Source organism: Manis javanica, chromosome 13 (assembly GCF_040802235.1).
Source record: "Manis javanica isolate MJ-LG chromosome 13, MJ_LKY, whole genome shotgun sequence".
Taxonomy (NCBI): domain Eukaryota; kingdom Metazoa; phylum Chordata; class Mammalia; order Pholidota; family Manidae; genus Manis; species Manis javanica.
This window is the reverse complement of record NC_133168.1, coordinates 67,871,099-67,881,021: the sequence shown is the minus strand read 5'-3', so window position 1 is coordinate 67,881,021 and position 9,923 is coordinate 67,871,099. Positions and strand designations below refer to the sequence as shown.

At 39.3% G+C, this 9,923-nt stretch overlaps 1 protein-coding gene across 4 annotated transcripts in view; it reads right to left on the bottom strand.

Moving 5' to 3' along the window:
• ESR1 (estrogen receptor 1) overlaps positions 1 to 9,923 on the bottom strand; it is a 302,834-nt gene that overhangs the window by 8,233 nt on the left and 284,678 nt on the right. For all 4 annotated transcript variants that reach the window (XM_073219766.1, XM_073219765.1, XM_073219767.1 and 1 more), the window contains exon 8: positions 8 to 191. In XM_073219766.1, coding sequence (XP_073075867.1) covers positions 8 to 191 — 184 coding nt within the window. The remainder of the gene's footprint in view (positions 1 to 7; positions 192 to 9,923) is intronic.

The window sequence follows — 9,923 nt, the reverse complement described above, 5'->3', positions numbered from 1 at the left end:
GCCTCACCTCATGTGCCTGATGTGGGAGAGGAGGAGGAGGAGCTGGGCCAGGCGCCGGTGCTGCTGCTGAAGGGTCATGCCTGCTTTGGCCATCAGGTGGATCAGGGTGTCCGTGATCTTATCCAACACACGGTGGATATGGTCCTTCTCTTCCAGGGACTTCAAGGTGCTAGACAGAAATGTGTACACCCCTGAATGCGCAGAGAGGGAGTGAGAGAGAGAAACTCAAGTAAGATTAGGTCTGGAGACTGGACCCAGAGGAGCATAATACTGAGCCAGTGCCTTCCCCCTGCACAGCCATGGGGAAGTTTAGGACCCATTCAGTCCAAGCAAGTATGCAAAATCCTTAATACACAAGTCTGAGAGCACCGAGGAGCCCATGTGGCCTCCTGTGTGTGAGCCCATTTTTCAGATTTGTCATCAAGATTCCCAGGAAAGGCCCTGTTAGCCTTGCAGCCATAATGCTTACGCCAGCCGCCCCTTTTTGGACCAGTCTGACCCCTACATGAACTATCCTGTTAATGCCGACGACAAGCCGGTGAGAGAAGCATTACTGTCCCTTCCACATGAAGAAACTGATGACCAGCTAAGATAGCTCAACAGAACAGAGCAGAGCTGAGAATGAACAAAATCCAGCATGCTGGCCCTGCATCTGGTCGTGATGATAAAGACTCTCAGGAGACATGAGAGGTTCTTGGTGAGATGCTCAGAGAAAGTAAGTAATTGGCTAAGTGACGGACAGGTAATTTTTCCAGGTAGGATTTCATTTGTTCTTAGGTTTCAGGTAAGATTTAGGGCCTTAGTACTTTTCACCCACAGCTGAAGGTTTGTGAAAGGTTATGCTGGCGGGTACAAAGGACCCTGACAATGGTTGTTTTTCACTGCCTGGCCTGTGTTTTCCTTCTCCCCTTGCCTTTCTTCTGGTAATAAACCCTAGTCTGTGGGTTACAGGTAGACTCAGGACCAAAGTCAGACAATAAGGCCCCTCTGTTCTCTTGGAGATTATTAGCCCCAAGCTAGACAATCAGAGTCAGAGCTTTTTCTGGGATTGTATATGCAAGTTGTAAGACAGAAATTCTTCCTTCTAGGGTTGCTGAGTAGGGAGGATAAGAACATGGGACTTCCTAGCAGTTGTATCTTTCTAGCACACAAAGCTCCCACCTGCAGAACGGAGCCAAGCAACCACAATCAGAGGTGATGGTCATGTGGCAGGGGTGCAAAGAGAGAGAAGGAACAAAGAGAGATCCTGGTGCCAGTCTCACTGGCTCTTACACTTTTTCATTTGACCTTAGAACTTCCATAGTATCTTTTCTAACACAGAAATCTATAAATTCTCTTTTTGCTTAAGATAGTGTGAGTTGGGTTTCTGTCACTTGCAACTGAACAAATCCTGACTGTTCCTCTAAGTCATGAGCTCAGCCCAAGGACCAGAGGAAGGACAGTGATAGATAGGGGGGAAGGATTAGGAGCAACAAGAGGGCAGGATGGATCGGTCTTGTTTGGGGAACACAAGATGGATTTTCCATCAAGTAAACATTCCAGAAATAAGCTCTATTCTGCCTAACCATACCATCTTTCAGGGAGCAGGGAATGCAGTAGTTTTCTCCAGATGATGCATATTTAGCATCTTCCCTCTGTCCAGCCCTCTTGCCCTCTCATAAACATATTTCTTTTCCTCTGCTCTTCCTTGTCCTCACTTGTACCTTCCAGGTAAGGCTCCCAAGCTTATCGGTCCTTGACTTTGTACCGGTAATGTGGTGAGGAATTATTGCTCACACAGCAGCACATAGGCTGGGAATGGAATGGGGAAATAACCTACACAGAGGAACTCATAGCAAACAGAGTTTGTAACTGCCCAGAATGGAAACTGACTAGGCCTTAAAACAAATACAGCCACAAAAAAACAAGGACGATCAGGATCTTGGGTTAACTGCAACTGAAGAGAATATTGTAGCTTTTGGTACCCAGAGGCATATTGATCCAAAACAAGGGGAGCACAGAATGAATGAACAGCAGACAGGCAGTGGGATAAGAGAGAAATTGCTCGATTACTTCATTTATGTTCCGTGTGGGCTACTGACACAGAAAGAATGTATCCATTAGAAAAATGGGCAAATGCCCAATGGCCTGGGGTCATGCGGGAGGTAATGATGTCACGGAAGTTACGCACTGGTGGGTTGGGGTCAGAGACAGCCTCCATGGAGTCCTCCTGGTCCTTTCTCTCACCACCCTCGATGCCATCAAACACATTCTAGCATCGTGTCTCCCAGACGCCTTGCATCTGGCTGGATACTCTGGGAACCTACCCAGGCCACACAGTTGAGTGAATCCAACTTGGATGATGTGTTTTCTACTGATTTCCTTTTTCGTTCCCACCCGAGATGCCAGCCTCATTTACCAATAATCCCATTCTCGTTCAAGGAAACCACAGAATTGAGGAGCAGCTTCCAGGGCCCTGCCTAGGAAGGTGATGCACTTGCTCTTCCTATTTGTGTGCACCGGGGGAGAGCACCCTGCACCAGAATCCCAGGCATCCTGGGGCCAGAGGTGCACTGTGCCCTCCACTGGAGGGAAGAGCCTTGGCACTTGGACTCCAGCGTGTGACGTTTCCTCCCTCTTGCTGCACATGCATGCACAGATTGCTTCTTTCCGTATGCTTTCACTCAGAGCCTGCCATGTGTGTGTGTGCACTATGGGATGCAGTAGGGATGCCAAGCCTTACTTCTTTTAAGCGTTAATGGTTTAAGAACAGATATTGCCCATGGAGAAATAATTTTGTTAACATCAACTATCAAGATGCAGGACATTCTCAGAACAAGCCTGTTTTTCTCATCCTGTTTTGGCACCGGTACAGCTTATCATCTATCTCATCCTTGTCAACAGATGCTTCTTAGCTGTACAGATATACTAGAAATAAAAATATAGTCTTGTTGAAATGCCAATAATTGGGAACAGCAGCCATCGTCCTTTCGTGCCTTTTTGGCAAAACATGATCCATGTTTGCTGCCTAATGCCCATATGGGGGCTGTTGGAGAGAAACAAAAGAAATCCAAATTCCCAGAATGCTTCAGGTTCTTTGGCAAGAGCAAAACAGGGCTGCTGGTAATTTCCATATCCCAGGTTATCTCTGCCACCTCAGATGGTCACACCACTGTTCATAGCAGCACGGAGCCAGTGATCAGACAGTGAGGGCCTTCGGAAATATTCTTGCAACAAGGCAGACTTTTGCGACTCTCGAGGCTGCTCCAAATCCCAAAGATGGAAAAAAAACAATCAGTACGTCATTATCCAGTCTTGAAGTGTTGTTGGAAAATCTGAGCTTCTATGTATTCTGAATCTTGCAGCCAACATTGGGAGAAATCTGGTAGTAGAAAAGAATGGAGAGCTAAACCACATGGACATCCCCATGTAAGAGAGCTCAGGCTTCCTCACTCTCTCACTCCCATTGACTCTTGATTCTTCTCTCTCTCTCCTCCTTCTGGACACACTCTCTCTTCCTTCTCCCTTTTTTGCTCTCCACTCTACAGGACTGGCCTTATCACCCCTCATCATTTTTCCAGAAAATGGAGTTTTCTGGAATCTGGGGGAATGCAGGCATGGACACTGCAGGGCACATATGCGTGTGGCTGTGCCCAGAAGAAAGCACTGGTCCAAGCAGGGATCCCGGGCACACCCTGCCAAGGGTTTCTGCTGGGGGCACATCTGACTGTTCCTAGAGAAGTGAGAAATGCTGAGGCCCATGGCTTACTACATGTTTGAGGACAAATTCTTCATGCAAAGCCACACTTTTTCTTTTCCAAAGAAAGACTGACAGCGGACCCTGGGAGAATCCTTCAGCCAATGGCAGCTTGGTCAGGAAAAAAGGAAATGACTCAAAGAATAAAGGTAATAAAGAAAACTCCTCAAGTCCACAGTTGTAAGTGATCAGAAAGCTGCCACTCTGCTAGGATGAGTGTCCTGTTCACCCAGTGATTGATCAGCAGATCAGCCCTTCAGGTTTTCTTCTGAGAACTGCTTCCACAACCAAATAGTGTGTTTGCACAGAAGTGCCTTGGAGGCTGACAGTTTGAGAAGCACTACATTTGTTTTGTGCTTTGCCCATAACTGCCCTACTTCCCTTTTGGGGTTTTTGGACAGCTCGTGGTTGCTAGGACCCACTTAGTGGGAGGGGCTGTCCTGGATGTTGACAATGTGTGGGACAGTCCCAAGCAATTAAGGAATCTTTCTTGAATGTCCTATGGAAATAATCATACTACCAACAAAAATTTGTAGTGGAAAGTTTTGCAAAGCTTTTACCAGGCTGTACACAAAAGGTCCACTAGACAAGTTGGCTACAGAGAGGGAAGGTTAAATGGATATACGTTTTCTCAATATTATTAAATAACACATTCATTATATACAGCCTGCTGATTGAATATATCACATAAGCTTTCCAACTATATATATAGTTGAAATTATTTCAGTACAAAAGCAGCACACTTGGTTGCAAATATATGGAAGAGCGTAAAGATGCTTCTAAAAAAATTAGAATCAACTGTTATAAAATAGTAGACATCAATGAAATATTGTGTTACTGCCTCCTTCATGTTTTTAAGTAATTTTATAGCATGATAAGAAATCCATTTTTCAAAAAGTACATATTAAAATTATTTGCGGGTGCTTGCCTTTCTGTCTTATGCTGATATAGTCTCCAGAGATTTCTCATACACTCTTGATTGCCTCTTACATGTATTACTATTTATTTTCCCAATCAATCATCTCTTCTCCATTGTTAATCCAAAGATACAGTCTCAAGGCCTTTTTAAGTTCTAGAGAATGAATATTTGCTTTGAATATTAAGATATAAGATATATGTTCCTAAAGGAGACTCACTTCAGATCTATAAAACATGTTCCTAAAAGAGACACACAGACTGAAAGTGAAAGGATAGGAAAAGATACTCCATGCAAATAAAAACAAAAACAAAGCTGGTGTAGCTATACTTATATGAGACAAGATAGACTTTAAAACAAAGACTGTAATAAAAGACAAAGAAGGTCATTACATATAGGATATAATATTTATAAACACCAATGCAGATGTACCCAACACAGGAGCACCTAAATGTATAAAGCAAATATTAACAGACCGTAGGAAGAAATTGACAGCAACACAATAACATTAGGAAACTTTAAAACCCCACTTACACCATTGGATAAATCACCCAGGATAGAAATCAGTAAGAAAATATTAGCCTTAAATGACACATTAGACCACATGGACTTAATAGATTATACAGAACATTCCATCCAAAAGCAGCAGAATACAGATTCTTCTCCAGTGCACATGGAACATTCTCCAGACAGATCACATGTTAGGCCTCAAAACAAGTCTCAGTAAACTTAAGAAGACTGAAATCATACCAAACATCTTTTCCAACCCAATGGTATGAAACTACAAATCACTTACAAAAAGAAAACTGGAAAAATCACAAATACATGGAGATTAAACAGTATGCTAATAAACTACCAATTGTCAATGAAGAAATCAAAGGAGAAATTTAAGAAATACCTTAAGATAAATGAAAATGGAAATAAAGCATCCCAAAAACTACTGTATGAAGCAAAAGCAGTTCTAAGAGAGATGTTTTGGGTGATAAAGGCCTACCTTAAGAAAACAAGAAAAATTTCAAACAAACAATTTAACTTTATACTTAAAAGAACTAGAAAAAGAAAAACAAATGAAGCCCAAAGTTAGTAAAAGGAAGGAAAATAAAAGTCAGAGTAGAAAAATGAAACAGGATCATAAGAGATACCATGAACAATTATATGCCAACAAATTGGACAACTGAGAAGAAATGGATAAATTCCAAGCAACATAAAATCTTCCAAGACTGAATCATGAATAAATAGAAAATCTGAAAAGACTGATTACTATGGTTACTAGTCAAGAGATTGAATCAGTAATTGAGAAATTCCAAACAAACCAAAGTCCAGTACCTGACAGATTCACTGGTAAATTCTACTAAATATTCAAAGGTTAAATACTGATCTCCCTCAAACTTTTCCAAAAAACTGAAGACGAGGGAACACTTCCAAGTTCATTGTATAAGGCTAGCATTACCCTGATATCAAAATCAAAGACACCACACACACACACAAAAAAAAAATAAAAATAAAAAATAAGGACAATATCCCTGATGAAGATAGCTGCAAATCCTTGACAAAATATTAGCAAACCAAATTTAACAATACATTAAATATATAACTGGGATTGATCCCAGGAATGCAAAGACGGCTTAACATCCTTAATCAATGTGGTATCCTACAGTAATAAAAGGAAGGATAAAAATCATATAATCATCTCAATAGATTATGAAAAAGCATTTGACAAAATTTATGATAAAACCCTCAACAAAGTGGCTACAGAGGGAACGTACCTCAATATAATAAAGGGCATATATGATAAACACACAGTTAACATGATATTCAATGTTGAAAAGCTGAAACTTTTTCTCTAAGATAAAGAACAAAATAAGGGTGCCTACTTTTGCCACTTTTATTCAACATAGCATTGGAGATCCTAGCCACAACAGTCAGGCAAGGAAAGGAAATAAAAGTCTTCCAAATTGGAAAGGAAGAAGTGAAACTGTTATTATTTGTAAATGACATGATACTCTATGTAACAAAGAGTCCTCCAAAAAACTGTTAGAATAAGTGAATTCAGTAAAGTCACATGATATAAAATCAATATACAGAAATCTGTTGTGTTTCTATAAACTACCAAACTCTCAGAAGGAGAAATTAAGAAAATAATTATATTTAAAATTGCATCAAAAAGAATAAAATACTTAGGAATAAATTTAACCAAGGAGATGAAAGGACCTTTATATTGAAAACCGTAAGACATTGATGATAGAAATTGAAAACACCACCAATACCTGGAAAGATGTTCCATGCTTATGGAAGGTAAGAATCAATATTGTCAGAATACATACTATCCAAAGCAACCTACAGATTCAGTGAAATCCCTATCAAAATTCCAATGGCATTTTTCATAGAACTAGAACAAATAATTCTAAAATTTATATGGAACCACAAAAGATTCCAAATAGTCAAAGCAATCTTGAAAAAGAAAAAAAGCTGGAGGTGTCATATCATAAGCCCTGATATCAAACTACACTACAATGCAATAGTAATTGAAACAGTATGATATTGGCATTAAAAACAGACACATAGATGACAAAATAGATAGCCCAGAAATAAACCCATGCATATATGATTTATTAATTTCCAAATTGCCAAGAATATACAATGGGCAAAGGACAGTCTCTTCAATAAAGGAGTTAAAAAACTGGACAGCCACATGCAAAAGAATGAAAGTATATCACTTTCTTACACTATACACAAAAATTAACTCAAAATGGACTAACGATTTAAAGGCAAGACCTGAAATCATAAAATTCCTAGAAGAAAGCATGGGCAGTAAGTTCCTTGATATCAGATTTGGCAATGTTTAATTGGATCTAACTCCAAAAGCAAAGGCAACAAAAACAAAAATCAACAAGTGGGACAACATCAAACTAAAAAGCCTCCTCACAGCAAAGGAAACCATCAACAAAATGAAAAAGAAACCTATTGAATAGGAGAAAATATTCGCAAATCATGTGCCTGATAAGAGGTTAACATCCAGAATATACAGAACTCAAATAGCTCAATAGCAAACAAACAATCCAATTTAAAAAATGGGCAGAGGATCAAAACAGACATTTTTCCAAAGAAGACATTCAGATGGCCAACAAGCACATGAAAAGATGTTCAACATCATTAATTTATCAGATAAATGCAAATCAAAACCACAATGAGATATCATCTCATACTTGCTAGACTGGCTATTGTCAAAAAGACAAGAAACAGGTGTTGGAAAGGATGTGTAGAAAAAAGAACCCTTGGACATTGTTGGAAAGAAAGTATATAGGTGCAGCCACTATTGAAAACAGTATGGGGGTTCCTAAAATAGGTAAAAATTGAACTATCATATGATCCAGCTACTCCATTTTCAAGTATTAATCTGAAAAAAATGAAAACATTAATTATAAAAAATATACACACCTTCTATGTTCACTGCAACATTATTTGCAATAGCCAAGATATGAAAATTACCAGAGTACCCACTGATGGATGAACAGATAAAGAAGACATAGTATACACACACACAAACACACACACACACACACACACACACACACACTGCAATACCACTCCCCCATAAAAAGAAAAGAAGGAAATCTTGCCATTTGTGACAACATGGGTGGACCTTGAAGGTATTATGCTAAGTGAAATAAGTCAGAGAAAGACAAATACTCTATGATTTTACTTATACATGGAATCTAAAACAAAAAACAAGGTTCATAAATACAGAGAACAGATTGGTAATTATCAGAGGGAAAAGAAATTGGGGAGTGGGTGGAATGAGTGAAAGAGATTAATTGTGTGGTGATAGACGGTAACTACACTAATTGTGGTGATCACTTTGCAGTATATGCAAAAATCGAGTTATTATTTTGTGCACCTGAAACTGAAACTAACATAATGTTATATACCAATTTTATCTCAAGAAAGAAGATAGGATATATGTTCCTACACACTTTGGTACTTCTTTGTCCTATATCATAACAAAGGGGAATAACATTGATAATATACATAATAAAGCCCAGCTCATTTGCAAAATTATCTTTCTCTCTTTTTTTTTTTTGGCTTACACAGTCTTTTGTTTTTGTTGGCATGTTATTACTAAATAATCTAATTTATTTCTCTCTTCTACATATAAAAAGGTTTTGATTAGTTTTTGGTTTTTTTATTTGCGTATTCATCTCTACCTCTTTCCTATGCCTGTACTTATACAGAAGAGCTCCTGATCACCTTCTTATATCCATTATAAGGGATATGTATGCTTTTTTACACTGGTATTGTTTACTGGCAATTCTAAGAGATAATTCTCCAAGGTTTGTGATTCTCAAAAAATGTGCTTGTCTCTGAGAGTCTCCTGTGGAGTTTTCCAAGATGCAGCTGCCCGAGTTCCACCCAAACCGACTGGAGGCTGAGGGTGAAGCTCTGCTGTGTTTTTAAAAAGCTTCCCCATTGATGAGTCTGATGCATATTTAGGATTAGGAATTACACTTCATATTGTGGCCACTAAAATATAAAATCTTGAAAACATGGAATGTATCCTTATTCTGTGGAAAATGCCTTATCATGATGTAAAATGACATTGAAGACCTCTTCTCCATTTCAGGACTTGAACAAAAATAACATTTCCTTGCCATGTGTGGACGTTCATGTTTTTTTATTCCCTTCCTGGTTGGCTGGTTAGAATGGAGGGAACTCTTAGGAAGACCTTGGAAGCCACCCAGTTAGGACTGCCGAGCCCTCATCTGCCTGAGTCCCTGAAGGTCTACATGGAACAGGGTGCTGACACTAATCTGTTCATGTGCCCAGTACTGTTAAGTAAATAAGAAATAAACCTCTATGGTTTGAGCTGTCGTGTATTTTACCGCCTATTTGGCATAGAAGATGAGAAGTATTTTCTGGCTTATTGACTGAATAAGTGGATAAATTTATATAATAAAAGATAAAGCCACAGGGATGTTTTGCATACCTCCTTTTGTTGCCGTTTTCCACGTTTCTGAGGCCTTGGTTTGCATAGTTTACTTAGAAGCTATGTGACTTCCCAAATGCCAATATTGCCCCACTTTATTATAGAAACCACAATATAGATTCTAGACGTATCACATCATCCCATCATGCTAACCATTCATTCTATGTACTAACATCCTTCATACTGAATCATAAGTTAAAGAGCCGAGGGGCAAGCCCATGACATCAGAGTGTTTAATTAATTATGATTCAAAGATGCAGCTCCCAACATTAGTAAGGCTTTCAAAG